Source organism: Plectropomus leopardus, chromosome 17, assembly GCF_008729295.1.
Source record: "Plectropomus leopardus isolate mb chromosome 17, YSFRI_Pleo_2.0, whole genome shotgun sequence".
NCBI classification, from domain to species: domain Eukaryota; kingdom Metazoa; phylum Chordata; class Actinopteri; order Perciformes; family Serranidae; genus Plectropomus; species Plectropomus leopardus.
In genome coordinates this window covers 28,948,743-28,969,498 of record NC_056479.1, presented here as the reverse complement: position 1 = coordinate 28,969,498, position 20,756 = coordinate 28,948,743, and the positions used below count along the sequence as shown (strand labels likewise).

At 42.5% G+C, this 20,756-nt stretch overlaps 1 protein-coding gene across 1 annotated transcript in view; it reads right to left on the bottom strand.

Annotated features, from left to right (window-relative positions):
- LOC121956324 (E3 ubiquitin-protein ligase SMURF2-like) overlaps positions 1-20,756 on the bottom strand; it is a 100,998-nt gene that overhangs the window by 36,316 nt on the left and 43,926 nt on the right. The window contains 2 exon segments of the mRNA XM_042504470.1: positions 2,595-2,703; positions 5,032-5,070. Coding sequence (XP_042360404.1) covers positions 2,595-2,703; positions 5,032-5,070 — 148 coding nt within the window.

Here is a 20,756-nt window from a genome sequence, read left to right as displayed (position 1 = left end):
TTTTATCAGAATTTATCAGAATTATAATTATTAGTCTTTTTTCTCATTAATTTCTTTTAGTATTTCTGTACATGATTATGTATGTAATTGTCCTTTTCATTAGGTTCTGTCTGTTGCTTGGATTGTGTCAGTGTTTCCACTTATGCAACTATGCAATACCGTCCCTTTATTTTGTCATTCTTCTGAGAAAGTGAGTGATTTATTTAAAAAGATTAAAGTTCCTGGTGTCTGAAGGAATAAAGACAAATTAAAATTGAAAAAAAAATAATACTGTATCATTGTCCAAAGAATCAGTTCAATAATGTAAAATATAATATCACTATACTTGTGATTTACATCCCTGAGAATAACACAGAGACACAGCGGGCAGACTGTCTGCTGTCCAATGCTGAGGGGTCACGGTTCACCAGCCAGTTCGCTGGCCGTGACCAACGAAACCCTGAACACACACACACTCAGTATTTCTACACCATCAAACGATCACACACAAACAAGTGGAAAAAAATATCCCCTGCCAGCAGCTCTAATGCGCTCGGCTGCAGTTTGGACACCAGGTGTTGCAGACCCTGTTTTAATAAGTGTGAGCCAGACGGCTCAATTAAAACGTCTCTGCTCCAACACACCACCTGAGAGTCCGTCTGCTGGCCACGGGGATAAACGCTGTCAGACAGGGAAGGGGGCACACTGATGTTAAACTTATCACTGGCACAGAAACAGTCATTTGCACATAAACTCCGCTCGGCTTCGTCTGCGGGCTCTTGGGACAAATAAGTGCCGAGAAGCTCCTCCGAGCCACGAGTCTCCATCGATCCAGCCTTAAAGGTGCGCACACACACGCGCGTGACTTTTTTCCCCTCTTGTCAAATGTGACACGAGCGGCTAATTTAACAGCCGTGTAGAGAGAGGGTCCCGTATCCCCAGCAACCAAACAAACGGAGACATGTGCTTCCTCTCGCTGTTGGCTGTGCATGACGGTTGGATAAACACCGGGGCGAATACTGGAAACTTTCACTCTCACATTTTCACTCACGCGCTCCGGCTCCGTTTTTTCCAGGTTACTTTCGCAGGACAAACCATCTTTGGGAAAGACAATCAGGGCGCAACAAGACATGCACGTGTTTCACTCAATGGAAGAAAATACTATTGGAGACGCCCCTCCTTCTTCTGTTTCTTTTAGGGGACATTTTTAGAGTCTTTGCTGGAGCTGAAGGGTTATGTCATTACACAGTATGCAGATTAAGTGAGAGAGCAGACGGAGCTGTTTACATCTGTTACTGTTTAGGCCGTTAATGACACACACGGACACTTCTGCGTGTGCTCGCTTATTGAGGTTAAATAAAGAAAGACGTAAAAACTGTGAGGTATTGCAGCGACCTGAGCCGGGCCTCACACTGCTGTTTGTAATCAGGTTAAGTCTTCAGGAAGGTGGGAGGTATTCAAATAAACCAAAAAGGGATTTTTGGGGGGTTTTAAAAACATTCACTGTGTTAAAGGGACACTTTTTCCATTTTTAACCAGCTTTATATCAAAACAATATGTCGAAAAACTGATGTAAACTTCCCTCCATCTAACCAGTGCCTGGATATCCATCCTCCCCCGCGGCGAAACTTCGCCAGATGATGCGTATTGATGCAAACAAACGTCATACGGGGAGTTTTGCTGGTGCTCGGGCTACAAGCTGTACTTCCGCATTTTCGTGTTGCCTGTCACCCACGCCGCCACTGGGCGACAGGACTGCATCAAGAGACAGACCCACCCCTCTCTTTCTCCCTCGGACCGAAATACGATCAATCGGTAAAACTAGGCAGCGCTCAAACTTGGATCAGGATTATGTTGCTGCGCCGCCTGTTTTCAGAAACATATTTTAGTGCCATGTTTAGCTGTAATAGTGAGAGTCTGTGAACAGGAACTGGATGCCGTACTGTTTCCAGGGTTCATACACATTCTTTAACTGAAAGACTTTTTGTCGATTTTTAAAGAAAACATTTAAGTAACTTTTTTCCTGCTCTTTAAAAATGTTGGGCTATTTTTAAAGAGAATATTTTGGCATTTTTCACAGCCAGAAACTGTAAAAACAGAAATTACAGTTGAATTTCCAAATCACTGGACACATCATGCCTTTTATAAGGTTTGTGAAACAGATTTCCATGACTTTTCCAAACATTTCAGTTTTGCTTTTTTCCCCCAAAATTTTCCAGGCCTGGAAATTGCTATTTCCAAATTCCATGACTTCTCCAGGTTTTTTCATGACCGTACGAACCCACACCCCGCACAGTGAAAACAGAGGCTGAAAAACTGAGATCAAACTTTAAAACTAAGGAGCGAGATCAAATACAAAGCGAGACTCTGTTACTCTGTACAAGTTAAAATCACCGCCAGTCAAGGCGTTCATTGGTCTGGTGCGGCCCAGTGCATTCTGGTAGTTGTAGGTTTTCTACCACTTGAGCAAAAGTGCCTTTTTTATCTGTTTTGACTGATCAAGCAGCACCAATTTCACAGTGTTTGCATTTTTCTGCTGCAGAGACATCCTTGCTCTTGTTGGTTGATTTTTTAAGTCGTTCTTCAGCAGTGAATAAAGTGACTGCAGTACTCACAGGTCATAGTGTTGGTTCCACTTTGGGTCGAGCGTGTTCCTCACAGTGTCTGTGGAGTGGCATTGCCCTGAACCGTCCACAACAACCTTGGCGAAGGGATCAGGGAGGCCTGCGGGGAGAGAGGAAACACAACGACCCCTCGCTCAGCCACATGAACCGAAAATAAATATCAGATAAACAGTTTAACAAGACACAAAGGACAACATTACACGTGACAGATGGCGATAAATACGACCGACGCAGATGCTGTGGACGCCGCTGAGGGACCAGGCACGCATTACTCATTGTTTACTTTTTTTTATCCCAAAATGAGGTCGTTTGGAGGAAAAAAGGACAGTTGTTGATAACTGAAGATGCCAGGAGTTTTTACAGTTATGTCTGTTTCATTAGTTTTATTATCTAATCAGTTTACTTGCTACCCGATTGAGTTTTTCTCGATTTAGTTTACTTTTTATCAGTGTTGCCAACTTCTTTTCAATGAAAGGGGTTATCACGACCTCCAAAAGTTTTTAAAAGTCACGAGATGATGTCATACACTTACTTACATATTGATGAAATCATAATGGAAGCATCCAAATTTTACTGAACGTTGCTAAATTAACATTTGATAAAACATTTGAATGGCATAAGAGACACAGCCCTGACCACAGTGTACCACTTACATTCACTTCCAGAGAAAAATGACATCGTAACCACAGAAACTGAACTCCCACAGCGTGAGGCGTCTCCTCCCCTCCTGCCTGTCCCAAAACTTACTGATGCCGCAGGAGGACAGAGACGGGGAGACCCCGCACTGCTGGCGGAGGAGCCACGGACTGTGATTACTCTGAGCAGCATGCATGGGAACAAATTACAACCCATGTAAATCTTTCTGCCCCGCAGTTTGATTAAGGCGTTAAATTTGTTGCCAGTCACTTTTTAGGATTAAAGAGGGTCTGAAAAGTTGATCTATCTAGCGACAAAGTCTTTAAGTTGGCAGCATTGGTTTTTATTGTTTATAAATGTTTGTCCAAAATTCTTTAGTAATTTTTTGATCTTTAAACATTTTTTTTTGTGTTTTAAAAGAATATTCTGTCTTTTTTCTTTTTTATTCACAGCCAGAAATTGTAAAAACAGAAATGATTGTTGGATTTTCAAATTACCGACTGTCATTGGACACATCTTGCGTTTTTATGCAGGTTTGTGAAACAGTTTATATGTATTTCTATGTCTTTTCCAAACATTTCAGGGTATTTTTAGTTTTTAAAAGAAATAATATATCAAATTGTGGTTAGAGAAGGGTATAAGTTTTGTCTAACGGCGTTTGTCAGTGATTCTGTTTCAGACAACATGACAGCACAACTGATGAGCACATAATAGACTGAGTTAACAAATGACAAACACACACATACACACACACACACACACACACACACACACACACAGATGTTTTCATGTCTAGTTTCAGCGCTGCTCTCCACCAGCTCGCTGCCTGAGTGTTTGCTCAGCTCCTGAGCGCTGGAATGGCAGGAATGGGCACCACAAAAACCACCTGAGTGAGCAGAAGACCTTTTACGTGCTCATTCACCATGACAGCCTGACCCAAACACACCCAAACACTCACAACACTAAAGACACCCACACATGACTTATTAAAGCCTCGGTGGGGAAAATGAACTGGGTGTTTCATGCAGAAACGCTGCCCGAAATATAAATATATTCACTGAGTCCTCGTGACATTTTACATGACTTTATCATACATATTAAATGTCAGATATGATATTGGCGTATTCATGTTTAAAGTGATGAGGCGCTACGTAGACGACACTCTGCTACTCCTCAGGAGTCTCAGCATCTGTTGAAATGGGGGCCACTTTTGCAAAATGACCAGGAGCCTGGTGGCCAGGGCCCAGTCGCAGCTGACGTTTCTATGATTTCAGGACATTTCTAGGATTTTAGGACATTTCTTGGATTTTGGGACGTTTCTTGGACTTTCAGACATTTCTCAGATTTTAAGATGTTTCTAGAATTTTAGGACATTTCTCAGACATTTCCCCGATTTCAAGACATTTCTCCAATTTTCAGATGTTTCTAGGATTTTGGGACATTTCTAAGATTTTAGGATATTTGAAGGACTTACGGACATTTTTTGGATATTAGGACATTTCTAGGATTAGGACATAAGGGTCTAAGCTTGGACCTCTGTCGGGAGGTGCAGAAGATCCTGCACTGGCAGTTTTTTAATAAATATAAAAAACCTCTATCTCGATGCTGTTTTATTCACTCTGGCACCTTAAAAGTATTTTCAGTGTGAATCACTTTTATATTATTAATGAGAAAAGGGCACAGCAGATTGTGTGTCACTGTCAGCTTGCAGCAGCTAAACACATTCATCAGTGTCCAGCGCGTGCATCATATACAGGTTTATCATAAACAGCTGTGATGAGCAAATACTTACGGAAGAAGTCCTTCTTCACCAGGTTTTTGGCGCAGAGGACTGAAAAAGAAAGAAAGAGAAGTGTTAAACATACACATTAAAGGGAACAGCAGTAAATCAGGGTTGTATTTTCTGTGGCCTGTGTGGAGTTTTTAAAGGCATATGTTAGAAAAGTGTCGTGGACGTGCAGGAGGAGCACGTGTAGCAGGGAATTATCTGACTAGTTCAGGATTCAAGCACAGAAACGAGATAAACAAGGGCCAACTTTGGTGGAGATTACACAAACCATCTCTTAACTAGAAACCATTTAATGTGCACACAATGCGTATCAAGACGCCCGACCAGCAGCAGCAGAGGAAGAAACCCTGAGCTGAAGGTTTAACGGTGAAGCTTTACAGTAATAACACTTATTATATCATTAGAATAAAAGCACTTGACCATAAACCATGTCACTCGTTACATAATCGAGCCTTTGAACTAGAGGAGGGGATGTTTTGTCTTTTTCCCGCGGAGAGGTCGAGCCTGTTGATGTAGTCTGTTGATGAAGCCGTGGAGGCGGTTGCTGTGGCGATGAGTGTGTGCGTGTGCGGATGGATGAGGAAGCTCAGTCACCACCTGGTCGTCTGGAGTTACAGTTACAGCCCGTGAGTCAGCAGCATGGAAATACCAGCTTGTTTCTGTGATAACATTTTCTGGGGAACAGACGCTAAATGGTCTGGATATGGATCTGGCTGATTCTCTGGTCTGAGTAGAGATCGGACTATAATTAATATGACTGTGTTATTTTGTTTCTCTTTTAAGCTTCTTTACGCCACTAGATCACCAACATTCAGAGGCTGTAACGGGCTGAGTTTTCAAGTCAGAGTGAAAATACTGAACTCAAATCAAAGTAGAGACCGCAGGAATCCGTCGATGTGAACCGCCTCACGCTAACTTGTAGAGGTGGTTAAATAATGCCACAAAATGAGGCTTAATTTCTGCAAAGAAAAAAATGGCATCGCCATTTACACACAGATCCCTGAACCTGCAGAAGTGCAGTGTAACAAAGTATGTGTACTCAAGAACTGTACTTAAGTATAAATTTCAGGTACTTGTACTTCACTTGAGTATTTTCTTTTCATGCCACTTTATACTTTTACTCCACTACAGTTCACGAGGAAATATTGTACTTTTTACTGCACTACATTTATCTGACAGCTTAGTTACTTAAAAAAACATAAAAACATTAATAGAGTTAATAAAATATGACTTTTTTAAATAAATCAAATTATCAAACAGTTAACACAAGTACAGCCGCACCAAAAAGCTGTTAAATCAATCATTTGATTCATGGAAAATTACTGTTATTTCTTTTCTTTTTTTCTAGAGTTTTGAGTGTTTTGGGATGTTTTATTTCTTCTTTTTTAAATAACAATTTTTTTAAATGATTTTTTAAATGTTTTTAGATGATTTTTTTTCTTCTTTTTAAAAACTGAGTTTGGGTTTCTTCTTTTTTAATGATTTTGAGTTTGGGGTTTTTATGGCTGATTTTTAGTCTTTTTTTTAAATAATTTGAGTTTGGGGTGTCTTTTCTATGTTTTATTATTTTGAGTTTGGGGGTGTTTTTCTATTTTTGTAATGATTTTTAAATGTTTTTAGATATTTTTTTTTCTTCTTCTTTAAAACTGAGTTTGGGGTGTCATCGATTTTTTTATTTGTTTTTATATGTTTTTTTTTCTTCTTTTTTAATGATTTTGAGTTTGGGGTGTTTTTGGTAGATTTTTAGTCTTTTTTTTAATAATCTGAGTTTGGAGTATCTTCTCTTTTTTTCACCACTGTTGACTGAGTGAAAATATTGGCGGTGACATACAGTCCTGGTGCTGTTGATGTAGTAGCAGACAGGTATGCAGATGACAGCTGCTATTTGACAGACATCGTGCTGCCATATGAGCTCATTTCACACCTTCAATGAGCGACATCTGCTCACGTCTAAACCAGCTCCAGGGCTGTACAGCCACACGATCAGTCACTCAGAAAGACGAGTGCAGGGCTCCCGACACATTTATTTATTTATTTGTGGCAGTCTGCCTCGATCAAAACATTTGCCACCACATACTGATTTTATAATCTTGGTGATGGTTCATTAGGAGTGCTACTGGTATATTTACCGGCTCTGTGCTGCACAGTTTTGGAGCGCAGAACATACTCTGGGCACAAAGGGAGCAGCAGAGTGTCAGATACAGTGAAAATGAAACTTAATCGTCACTTGCCACAGACACACATAGACTGTAATTCTGTAGGAAAGACTGAAGTTGTGACTTCTTTTTGCTAATTGATTATTCACCTTCATTTTTTAAGCAGAAATGCAAGTGATGAAAGTTTGCCATTTGTTTTTTTTCTTGTGTGTGATTAAACTGGATCACTGTGGGACCAAATTTAAAGAGGTTATAATAGTGTAGCAATTATACGGTTTGTTTTTTGTGGGGTTTTTTTCTGACATCTAAAAGACCGAATGACTGATAAATTAAATTGACATGCAGTTTTGTACAGCTGAGGCTCTCTGTCAGGACTTTCTCTGATAAGCTGAGATCCAGACATTTAGGAGGTTTTTACCGGGTTCAGAATTATCCACAGAGGACTTTTCCTCTCCAACACAAACAGACGCGGTGATTTAAACCGGTGAAAACACTGAATAAAGCAGTTTCATGCTAAAAATCAGCGTTTCTCTGCTGCTGTTTGGCACAGCACGGCCTTGAGCTGAGCTGTTACAAATAAAAATTGCTCAGCTTGTTTCTCTGACAACTTAAGATCCAGATGGCTGATGACTGAAACCCCTCATTCAGTTAAAATAAAAATATACGAATAGTAAAAAGACCACCGTCTATAAAGTTTACTGTTAAAATTTTGGCCTTAAACTTGTTAAAAAGTACATTTATGACAGCTTCTAGCAGACAACCACCATCTTGATGCATTTTGCAAATAAGATATTACTCCACTGACCGAATCACACAGGCTTAAAATCACATTTCTCCGCCTTTCCGCAATGTTGGAAACTTTCTGGGATAATGTGAGCGCAAACAAAATATCTACAATCTAATCAACGATGAAAACAATCGTAGGCTGGTTGCATGTGCTTTTTCTCTCTCGTGGCTCGCTCACCCCCCTGCGTGTGCAGGTGAAAGTGCTCAGATTTTACTTTGCTAACACAAATAGACAAAGGCACACCCATAGCGGCAGACTGCAGCTAAAGCCATTCAAACTGCGGCCACTGCCAATTCATCTGCCCCCTGCACCCCTCAACCCATGCCACACATACTCAGACACACACACCATGTCAAATATCACCCTGAATCACTTGAAGTCTGAGCTAAAACAATTTTGCCCACCGGGAAACGGAGGGGAGGAGGACGTGTCCTCTGAGTGCCGTGTGGACAAAATTAAAACACAAATCACCAGCGTGCAGCACACCAGCATCTACATATGCATGGTGTTAACAGGTTATGGGTTTAATGAAAAGAGCCCCATTAAAAGAGACAGAGGGAGGAGTGAAAAACACACGAGGAGACGGCATGCATACCCTCCTGGGGGGACGGAGGGGGGTGCAGAACATGCTCGACAGATGAGGAAGAATTTCTTTCCGCAAACATCCCTGGGAATGTGTTACGTTCCAGTGAAACCCACCTCATTTCTAAAACATCTGGTATGCATCGCTTTCGGTCGCGCTCTCCCTGAACACACAGACGAGCGTGCACGCGCGCACACACACACACGCACACACACACACACACACACACACACACACACAGGCCCCCTGAGATAACTCTTTCGAACTCCACTGATATAATTAATTATTGAGAGGCACAGAGGAGCGAGTGTGGACGCTTTGAGGCTTTAACGGAGGTGTAAAAGGTGCAGGAAGGTAACAGGTGACAGTTGTCTTTGTGTTTCCACAATGCGTCTGTATGGTGGCCCTGAGGGTCCAAACCCTTCAACATTTCAGGAAACATTACAATATTTTCAGAAAAGACATTTCCCAAAACAAAACATTTCAGAAAACCCTTAAATATTTCCAAAAACAAAACATTTCAGGAAACCCTTAAATATTTTCCAAAACAAAACATTTCAGAAAACCCTTAAATATTTCCCAAAACAAAACATTTCAAAAAAAAAAAAAAAAAAACATTTCCCAAAACACAACAGCATTTGGGAAAACAGAACTTTTCAAACCAGATAAAGTAGGTTATAATGGGCCGTGTTTTCTAAAATGTTGTGTTTTCAGAATTTTTGTGGTGTTTTGGGCTGTTTAAGGAAAATGCTGTAGTGTTTTCTGAAATATTATTTAGTTTTGGGAAATGTTCTGTTTTGTGTTTTCTGAAATGTTATGTTGTTTTCAGAAATGCTGTAGTGTTTTCTCAAATGCTGTAGTGTTTTGATCCTCAGAGCCACCATACTTCTGCCTCCACAGTCAACATGTGCATAACGTGAAAAAGAGGCTGACAGTGATTTGATGGTGTTTCCAGAGAGGGGGGAAAACACTGAGCACTATGTTCCCTCGTCTAGAAGTCACAATGCAATAAATCCACAGGAGGTACACAGAAAGAACAGTGAACCACTGGGAAATATGACTTTAAAGCAAAGCAAGGTAGCAAACCCCTGCATTCAAAGTCCAGACAGGAACAATGAAATGACAAAATGACAAAAGAGACCAACTGCAGAGTCAGGCAGGACGTGACGTGGCCCACGCAAAGGCCAGCTCAGCTCAAATCAAACTGAGCTAAACCTGCAGACCCTCCTGCGAGCACATACGCAGTCCTCAGCTAGCCACACAGCAGGGAGGCGACACTGCAATTATACCTATATAGGCTCCTTATGAAAACATACAAGGGGCCGGACCGAAAACCGCTGGAATGGTACACGCAGGGAGACAATGGTGGCAGGGAAGCCAATTAGGAGTCTGAGGCTGCAAAACAGCGAGAGAGAGCGAAAGGACAGCAATCAGGATGCAGTGGAATCCAACCATCACAATACCGCTCTCACTGCACGCTGACAAAACACAATAATTAAGGGATAATGTACAGCGAGCGCGTCATTATTGTGAAAGGAACCCCGACAGGGCCGTGCAGGTCTCCAATCATGTTGAAGAGCTTTATTTTGCAATGATGCCCCGCACACTGTACACTGTCTCGCTTATTTTTGGGCTTTTTATGCTTTTACATCATAGGACAGGTGAAGTGTGAAAGGGGTAGAGCGGGCCGCTGCGGTGAGGACATAGCCTCCGTACATGGGCACCCGCTCTATCCACTGAGCCACCGGGTGCCCCAGCAAATCAATCTTTTGACATAAAGTATTGATTTAACCATTTGAAATCTTCGCAAATTGGCTTAATTTCTTTTATAATCATGAGAAGTAGGCAATGAGCCACAGAAGTAGAAATAACCCAAAAAATAGCAAGTTATGAGTAAAACATACAAGAAAAATACCTAAAAATTAGTTTAAAAAAAAATAATTAATAAATAAAAATAAAATTAAAGAAAGACATCATATACATTTGCTCAGAGTTCAAAGGTTTAAATACTTGTGGTAAGTGTCTGAATGCAGCACGACTACGTGCCCTTCGATGGGAATAATGACGGCTAGTGCGGTGGCTGCAATACAAATAAAGCCGCTAATGTTTTCAACATAACATAATGTTATCACCACAGTCATCTCACAACTGCGTTTTATCGACATTTCCAAAATATCGCTTAAGTTTTGCGCAAATCTGTGATGGAAACTTGCCTACTGACACCGTCCTGATATCAGCTGTGCAAAGCGCCGTCTGTGACCACAGCGTTACACAGATCTCACTGCAACAAACCACAGAGAAGCTCGTATTATGACACGCACAGAGCGAGCGCGACTTCAATCTCTGCTCGGGACTCCGCTACATGTTTACATAGCAAATACTGTGTATTAATGCTTCAGATGTGACATACAGAACCTTTAAAGATGAGGTTAAGGGTGGGCATGTCCTTTTTTTTTTTTCTTTTTTTTTTTTGCATAAAGTGTGTTTTTCTGCCACGGAGCTCTAAAACGTGGCTGGTGAAGCTCTACACCACCATCTCAGCAGGCTTCTAAAGGACAGACATGTAGATCAAAATGTGTGTCATTATATATGCACACAAAACACACACAGCAGCATGAAAGCCACTTGCCAGAGTGAAAGGTCTCGCTCTTACCACAGCTATGTGAGCCTCCTGAGACAGCGAGAGCAATTCACCTTTCAAAAATAGCAGTTTGTTTGGGAAGGACACAACGTCCAATACCTCTGTGAGGCACTTTGGAGTATAAAGGAGGACAAGCCTACGTTTTTAAAAGCTTAAAAGCATTTTACAGCTTTACCGCAGGCTGGAGCACCAGCCAAACTGTAGCTTTGATTGAACATAGTGCAGGATTTATGCTATGACTAAAAGCAAGCTGCAACATACAGCTTAGTAACACAGGCTGTGTTTACACGTACACGGTTATATTTGAATGTAGGTTTTTCTCTGTCTTTTGGCCTTTTTTTTAAACACACAAACTGTTTTTTTCTCACTGAAAATAGATATTCAGTAAAATCCAGGTGGAAAAAGCTCAGAAACTCCTGACTCGTGATGCCAAAGTGTGTGCAATTATCTCCTTGACGTGGCGTCAATGTGACTGAATTATGGCTGGCACTGACCCATGGATGTAAGAGAACTGGATACAGCACTGAGGGAAGACCTCTTTTGATATGAAAGTGGAAGATGAAACCGAATGAAATCCCAATAATGAAACAAGTCACTTCACGAGGGCGGCGGCGCTCACAAAAAAGTACTCACTCAGCTTTCATTATGTAAGTCCATAGTGAAACGTCTTTTTTGGGCCCAATGGCATCATGTGATGGACCGGGACGTTGCACTCGTACACTTTAGGCTTCAAAGTTTGCTGCTGTTCCAGAGAGCTTACAGGACTTTTAAAAATGTTTACACATAAATACACAGTTACTCTTCAACTGAGGAACAGCGCGGTTAGAAAGCGCTCTAGCGGTCCTTGACCCTGGTAGTCCTCAACTAAAAACATGTTCTCAGACTTCTGACTGGCCATCTTAATCTTTGCATTATTAGCCAACACGGCTCTGGGGTTATGGTTAAACTGTTGCTTGTCTGCATTTTAATTTAGAAACAAGTTGATGGGAATTTTTCGAAGAATAAGGGACAAATAATACTAATTTTCAAAAATACCTGCGTTCATGTTCTAGACCATAAACTAAGATACAAAATACAACTGAAAATGTAATATCCAACTTCCAAAAAGTTGTGTTTGTTTCAAGCCACCACATCTGAAGGATGCAGCCAGTCGACATACATAAATATAACCTCTTTATCTTGCTGTAAATGAGTCTTGTGCTGCCAAATGACACAACCTTTCATATCTGTAAGTCTATTTCGCTCCTTTTACTTTTGAGCTTCGACTTTATCAGTCCACACGTTCAGAAAAGGTAAAAACTGGAAAAAAACCTGAGCTGAGCAGACTTCTCTCTTTGGTTAATTTAGAGGCTTCAGTGTGACGATCAGCAGCGGATCTGTCTTCCTGAGGTCGAGGGATTGATGCTGCGATTGTCGAGGACTCAAAGTGTTTTCAGATCTCTGACATAAAGGCCGGGCTGGGTTTTTGGGACCCTCTTTTGGAGCTTCCATGTCACTCTCTGCAGAAAAGACTTGGCCTCATTTATGTTTGATGGAGCTTCTCCGGGGCCTCGCCTCCTCCTCTCTGACAGCCCTCTTCGCCCTTTGTGTGCATAAATCTGAATTTCTAACACACCTCCAGCTTGTAAAAGTCTCTCTAATGATGCTGTTTCAATTCTAACTGCGATGCTCTGAACGCACAAAGCCGCTTCTGACGAGAAATGAAATACATAAAAAGAAAGCGGAGCAGCGAGGGGGATCTGAATGTAGGGCAGGAAGGCAGGCGAGTGTTCGGAGGGAGACAATGAAAGAAGAAGAAGCTATTTTGATCCTACGATGAAAAAATTAAATTCTGTGGCACCAAAATACTTTATGATGAGATCATGGCCTACAGTAATGCTAAAGCTACTGCAGAGATTCATGGTCATTTCATGTCTCTTTGTGGTCGTTTTGTGTCTCTTTGTGGTCGTTTTGTGTCTCTTTGTGGTCGTTTTGTGTCTCTTTGTAGTCCGTTTGCATCTCTTAGTGGTTTATTTGCATCACTTTGGCATCATTTTGTTTCATTTTGTGTCTTTTTGTAGTCATTTAGCATCTCTGTGGTCATTTTGCATCTCTTTTTGGTTGTTTTGTGTCTGCTTGTGGTTATTTTGCATCCCTTTTTAGTCATTTAATGTCTCTTTGTAGTCTTTGTTGTAGGTTTGCATCATTGTGTTCTGCTTGCATCACTTTGTGGTCATTTTGCATTATTTTGTCATCATTAGTCTCTTTTTTTGTCATCATTTGTCTCTTTTTCTTGCAGAGATGTATCATCAACAGCTAAATGACCCGAAATGCTTTAAAAGGCCATTAAATTTTCTTTTCCTGACACAAAAGCTTAATATAATGACATTAATAGAAATAAATAGTGTGGCCACTTCACCCACCAGCACACAGAAATGCCCAAAAATGTATGCCATTATGTGAAATGAGGTCGTGATGACAGAAACCTTCCCCAAGTAAGGGAAGTGGGCGATCTTGCACCTACAGGGCAGCATCGTAAATCTGTTGTTTTATTGGTCACCGTGGACCGCCTTTCTCATGCTTACGAAAATAATTACGAGCTCTGCCTCTCTCTCTCCCCTCGTAGGTTCAAATGGAAGAGTGACACATACGTCAGCACACACGCAGTCAACCCCACAATGTGATGGGCGAATACACATGGCCCCGAGATTAAACAAATGATGGGAAAACTAGAAACATTAAAAGCTAATTTCAGCCGCCAGCTCGAATCACATCATCTCTGCTCCATGGCGACACTGTACACAACGCTGTTCTCAGGGAGGGGCAACCAAATAACGCAGCGGGCTGCCAGAGTTAATATGAGGTGAGGGGTTAAGACGGGACAACTTCAGAGTGTGAAACAGGGCTGACCTTTATAAAAAGCAAAAAAAAGTCATTATTTCTTTAAAGTGTAGTGCTGGTGGTGATGGCGATATTATCCTGCCCTCAGCGTAAAACCGCCTCAGCACCAACTGTTTCACACTTCATACTGTTTCACAATATTTTACTGTGCAAAAATGTGACATCACAAAGTCAAAAATAAGCTGCTACAGGAACTAAATCTAATGGATTCGGGGTAGTTTTCATCCTTGGTGAGGACGTAAAAGCTCTTGACATGTTCTAACCTCACCGAGTTGTTTTGATACAGATGCCAGTATCGAAAATGCCTCAGATAATGCCTAAAATGCTGAAAGGAGTATCAGCAAGTACTGGAGATTATGCAAAAACCAAAACCACATAATTTATCAGACTTAAGTGTAGTTTTACATCCGGATAAAATTACACTTTTCACAGAAATCAGTTGTTCTTCGCAGCTTTAACACAGTAGCTTTCACAAAGAGTGTGCCGTCACTAGCAACTCTCACTTCAGAGCTGCAAAGAAAAACTGATTTGCAGTCAACAGTGTCATGTTAACGACAGCAAAATGTCAGAAATTTGGCAAAATATCTTCTGCATATCATAGGATGAAATAAGTAATTTGGTTTTATCTGTATTGAACAGCGAAGTCTAAAAGACATGTTGCACTAAACGTGGAGATGACTGTATCTTTACACTGGTGGTAAATGCCGAACTTTCTCCTTCTCCGTCGCTGAAACACACATAGACACACACTCAAGAAAAGCATCACATAACCCGCGTGCATCTCGGCCAATCTAAAATCCTCTGTCGTCATAGCGACGGTAAGTATCGAGGCAAAGCTGAGAGAAGGGTTTCTCTGTGTTCGCCTGTGTTTCTCATTCCGGTCGCACTGCCTCACACAGCCAGGGACTGCAGCGCTCAGGCGGGTGTAGACATTTAAAAAGACAATAAACAAAGACAGCAGCATCAGAGGCCTCTGCCACTTACAGACACATTTTACACCAGAGCGGCATTTTGGTAACAAAATCTCTCACTGAGAGTAACAAGTTCAACTACTCCAAACTGCAGCAACGCTGAAAGTCCGTCTTTACATCATCTGCTCAGCGGGAGCACACTGTTCCCTCCAACTGATAAACGACCGAAACCTTTCAGGCTCGTCAGTTTAATCAGATGTGGTTGCAGGTAGACAGCCGCACCCACACAAAGAGTTAAAACACATCAAACCATTTTCTAATTCCCAATAAAAACAAAGTGAGTCACACTGGGATTGTTTTTGTACTTTAAGTATACATAAGGTGCCAGAGAGCATAAAACAGCATCAAAATAGAGCTTGTTTATCAAAAAAGTGCCAGTGAAGGATCCCCTGCACCCCCTAACAGCGGCCCTAGCTAAGTCCCTAATGTCCTAAAATTCATCCTTAAAATCCTTGAAATGTCCTGAAATCCTAGAAACATCTGAGTCCTAGAAACCTCCTGCAATCCTTGAAGCATCCTAAAACCCTAGAAATGTCCTTAAATCCTAGAAATGTCCTGCAATCCTAAAAATGTCCTTAAATCCTCAAAACGTCCTGAAATCAGAGAAATGTTCTAATATCCTAGAAATGTCCTTAAGTCCTACAAATGTCCTACAATCCAAGACGCATCCTAAAACCCCTATAAATGTCCTTAAACTCTAGAATTGTCTGAAAATCCTAGTAACTGTCGCAAAATCCTAAAAATGTCCTAAAATCCTAGAAACATGGATGGGGCTGCTGCGACTGGCCCCTGGCATCCAGCCATTTAGCTGAAGAGGCTCCCAGGCAAAGCAAGCTGAGTATCTCTGACTATAATCTCACACTGAGATGGCCTGATGTGCCGTCATTTGTTTTGTGTAAAAATGCAAAGGAGACATAAAGAGGGGACTTTGTGGCGTCTCTATAGCGGGACCTCTGTGTAAGAAAGGCTCGTGACTACGTGGAGCTATAAGTTGGTGGCTTGTATAAAGAGCAGGGGTTTTTTTTTGTGTGTGTGTGTGTGTGTGTGTGTGTGTGTGTGTGTGTGTGTGTGTTCTCAGTGGCTGCTCGGCTGACTGCAGCTTATTAGTCACATAATGGTTTTCCACATTACTGCCCAAACAGGGCCGCTTCCCCGAGGACAGCGGGGAAATCTAAACAAACACGACACACAACTGATTATCAGCTCGGATTTGCTCGGCTCCTTCCTCTGCCGGCCCGTTTTTTCATAAAAATCGATTCCTCCGAGTGGCGACTCGGCAGCTCTGTGCAGGCGGAGACGGAGACCTTGGGGTGAAGTTAAAGTTCCACCTGTGGGGAGAGGATGGGCCCGCTTTCTCACAGGCTGGCACACAAAGAGCCCTACTGTGCAGGCGAATCAATGAAGTCCGCCAGACGCAGGCCAAACACCTGGGGAGGGAGAGGTCACGTGACGTCTAGGGGGAGGGAGGGCAGGGGGCGTCGCCATGGTAGCAATCGCCGAGACAAGATGGGAATGGGAGTCTGCTTTAGCTGTTGTGAGCCGACACATACAGCCGCTTTAAGGGTTCACACGACAGGGTGAAGCACGGGGAAAGAAAAGAGCGCCGCGGAGAAAACAGGGCTCACAGTAATCTGCTGCTCTGCCGTCCTCACAGAAAAACTCGGGTGTCTCTGTCATTGCAAATACTCTTGACATTGGTGCAACATGACCAGAGAAAACAGAGAAAAGGGACTGTGGCATTTGGTTTTGCTCAAGAGGTAAAAAACCTAAAACTACCAGAATGCACTGCACCATAAGAGACCGGTAAACGCTCCTGCTGCTGGATGACGTAACGTTCGACATGGCTGCTCACAAACAATCTCTTATTCCAGTTAAGCTAAAATGATTGTGATCGAAATGTTGGGCCTTTATTATTGTTCAGAGAGCGCCGCCAATGCATTTATTATCTGTCACACTAGAGTCGGACGCTCGTGTTAAACGTCACACCCGTTGTGCCTCCCTTGATCACGGGATGCGACGGTGCAGCGTATAATCAGACACTGGAGCGAAATGATGCCGCCAACGTTTGGTTCTGTATGAAAGCGGCTTTTTTTTGTTTTATAAAGACTTTTTTTTCCTTTATTTGACAGGATAGTTCAAGTGTGAAGGGGGAGAGAGGGGAAGACATGCAGCAAAGAGCGGAGGCCGGGATCGAACCTGCAGCCAGAGGACGCAGCCTCTGCGTCTGGCACAGCTATTGTTTAGATACAAAGCTGGTTAAAAATCGACTTTCTTTAAAGGGTTAGTTTGGTTTCATCAGTGACTCAAAACTGGTGTAAAATTGTCGACGTATCCCTTTAAGAGTCGTGTTCACACGACACGACGAAGCTTGGGAAGAGAAAACGGCACCGTGGGGAAAAGAGGGTTCAGTCGTCTGCGGTTAACCATCGCGCTGCAGACTGTGAGGTGGAGGAAATGGGGGTGTGGGAACAGAGACGACCGCCTGGTAATCTTCCACCATCACCATCCCAAGACAAAAACTATCGGGAGAGAAGGAGAAGCGGAGGAGGGGGCATTTTTCAAAATATCAGCCGCTCTTCTGGTTGCGTGAAATCATAACTGCGTGTGAACCTAAACAAATCTCTTCAGGCCCACTAACTCGGTTTGACCCCGGTCTGAACCTCCCTTCCTGTCCACCTGGTTCCTCCAGTCCAGTGCACTGACCCGACCCGCCAGACAGTCTGACACATCTTCAGGGAACAGTACTCCCCCACCTCCTCCAGACCCCAACCTTTCCTCTGCCTGTCTGCCTGTTTGTCTGTCTGCCCTGTTTTGACTCCGGGCCCAGAAACCATGCACTCTCATGCGCAGCATTGTTCTTCTATAAACAAAAGGCTTCCTCTTCCCCGCTCCACTCCCCTCTAACCTCTGTGGGACTAAAACCCTGAAGGGAGGGAGAAAACGCAGACTGACAAGTGCTGATGGTTGTGCTGGTGAACCTGTTCCCTCAGCGTCTCCTGCTAATCTCTGAGACGTCTCCTAATCAGTCTCCTATGACAGCGTGTTGGCTGATTTTTGGTCTCTAACGCTGCGTCCTGTCACCGAGGACGGAGGCTGATATCAGCTGGGCGCTGCAGCTCATGCATGACAACCTCACCGACGAGCAGGCGTTCAGTCTGACGCAGGAAGGAAATCAGGCGCAGTTTCCAAGTTCATTTTGAACCGAACCAACTCAGCGAATCACCAGCAGCCTTTTTTGATCAAGAAGTTCCAAAGGTCACATTTACTCATTACTGTTGGTCAAGAAGAACCATGAAGACCAATCCCATAAAAAAAAGAAAAGAAGTGAAAGACGGTCTCAGTATTGATACTACAGAACTTCATGGTTAGGTGATTGAAGAGGTATACAAATCATAACGAAGGTTTCCAATACAGATTTGTGCAAAACATAGTGGCCGATCACACAGAGAGACGCAACGCGACAGGACAAAAGTGACACTGAGGAGCGGTGCAACTCTGTGCCTTGAGAGGAAAAGTTGAAAATACTTTAACTTTCATACTATCAAAAAACGACGGACAAACATGTTGCGCAGGAGCAAAAGAGGAGCGGCCATCAGGCGTGCTGCACCACAGAGAAACGATGGTTTTACTGGTGATGCTTCTCTAGTGTCGGGTCTCGGTGTGGTCGGCCAGTTAAGCGATATTTTCAAAATGTGGCCAAAACACAATGTGGAGATGACTCTCTCCTCCGGTGAGAACATTTCAAGAAGCATGTGATAGATGTTCAAAACATTAGCAGCTTTATTTCTATTGCAGCCACCGCACTAGCCGTCATTATTTCCAATCCAAGGCCACGCAGGCGTGTTTTATAAGCAATAATCAAAGGTGAGCCTCTTATATGTGGGAGCGGCCACGTTTGAGGGATTTCTGGGAGCTGATAGTCCAGTCACAGACGAATTGTGCGTTTAAAACAGATGATTCGCTCAACTCTTGAAGAGTTATGTGATGCAATAACAGCTCTTGTAGCTCCTGCTGCATCATGGGAACCAGTTCCTACTGAGAAGCACAAAGACATAGCATCATGTGACCTTGAGAAGACTAAAAAGTGTTTCCATACCAGTTTGGCCAAATATGGCTTTTTCGAATCACCTGAAATACCACCTCATTGGAGCGCAAAAACTCTCATGGAAACCCGCCTAACAACCTCTAAAAAAGCCTTTAGAAGATAGTCCGGTGCATCTGCCACAGAGGCAGCCACAGCACCCATTCACATCCAGCGCTGCCTGATTCAAGACAAAAGTGGGTTACTTTTTAAAGAGCTGGCTTCACCTCTTAACTTCAGACCTGAACGGCAGTCAGGCAGAGCAGAGTGAGGAAGCAGGGTAGGATTTCAGGAGCTCAGTCCAAGTCTTCACGGGGTGCAGGCTAACGGTGGAAATGTGGTTAAGGCAAATTGACTCGTAGACACTGGGAAATATCCCAGCTTTGGCAGCTTTTTATATCACAGCAAATCCACTTATGTAATATGCAAATCTGATAAGACTCCTTCTGGTCACATAATACAGATATTAGAGTCATTGGTGGCAGAGTGATCATGGAACGACCAAGTGCCAGGAAAATCTCCTAATACCTCTAAACAGACCTGCAATTTCCAAGATTTATAAAATTAGAAAGGAAAAAGAGTAACAAAATCTCCTTGTGCATCATTTTTATACTGAGAGGAAAACAGAGAGGGGAAAAATACCTTGATCCCCTCTTTCCAAGCTTTAAAAAAAACTTCTTGAGGCATTCAAAGACATGCTCCGTCTCCTTCTCACACGTGCCTCGACTGAGAGAGAGAACAATCTTGTCAACAATTGAGGAGCGGAGAGGAAACCAGCAGTGAAACATATTAAGAAACTCATAGTCCCTGTGACGTGCATTAAATACCGCAAAGAAAACACAGAACGTTTAGATTCCCAGGACTCCTGTTACATACCCGAGTCAAAGGACGTCTGGGGACATCTGTTGCACCAAATCACTGTGACCAGAAGCATAAAACAACAGCGGACTGAGAGAAAAGAAAAGACATGTATATCCCACTCAGCTTCTCTTCATAAAAGGATCGACGGCCATGACTAAGAGAAGCCATATATCATTATAGATCCCACTCAGCACCTGCTGGAGGAGCGGCGAGAGGGCTGGTGAAACACGCCGAGCCGCTCCGAGGAGCATCAAAGCTCGGCGATTATTAGACCTTGTTAATATCTGGGCAACCGGCCAGGATAAATAACCTTCCAGGAACTGAAGGTTTGTTTCGGATTCGCTTTATGTGCCACGGTGCGTAACGCTGGCAGCTGTAACCAACGAGATTTCTAACAATCAACACTCTACGCTGCTCAGCGGAGCTGCAGCGATAAATGATTAATCAATTCGGTTTTTTTAACTACTGATTTATTTGCCAAGTAGTTTGATAATTTATTAATCAGGGTTCCTTCAGCTTAAGGCTGGTTAAATTTAAGACTTTTTAAGGCTTTTTTATTGCCATACGGAAGAAATTCAAGACCAACTTTATATTAACCAAAATTGAAGACANTGATAATTTATTAATCAGGGTTCCTTCAGCTTAAGGCTGGTTAAATTTAAGACTTTTTAAGGCTTTTTTATTGCCATACGGAAGAAATTCAAGACCAACTTGATATTAACCAAAATTGAAGACATTATAATTATAAGTAATAATGTCTTCAATTTT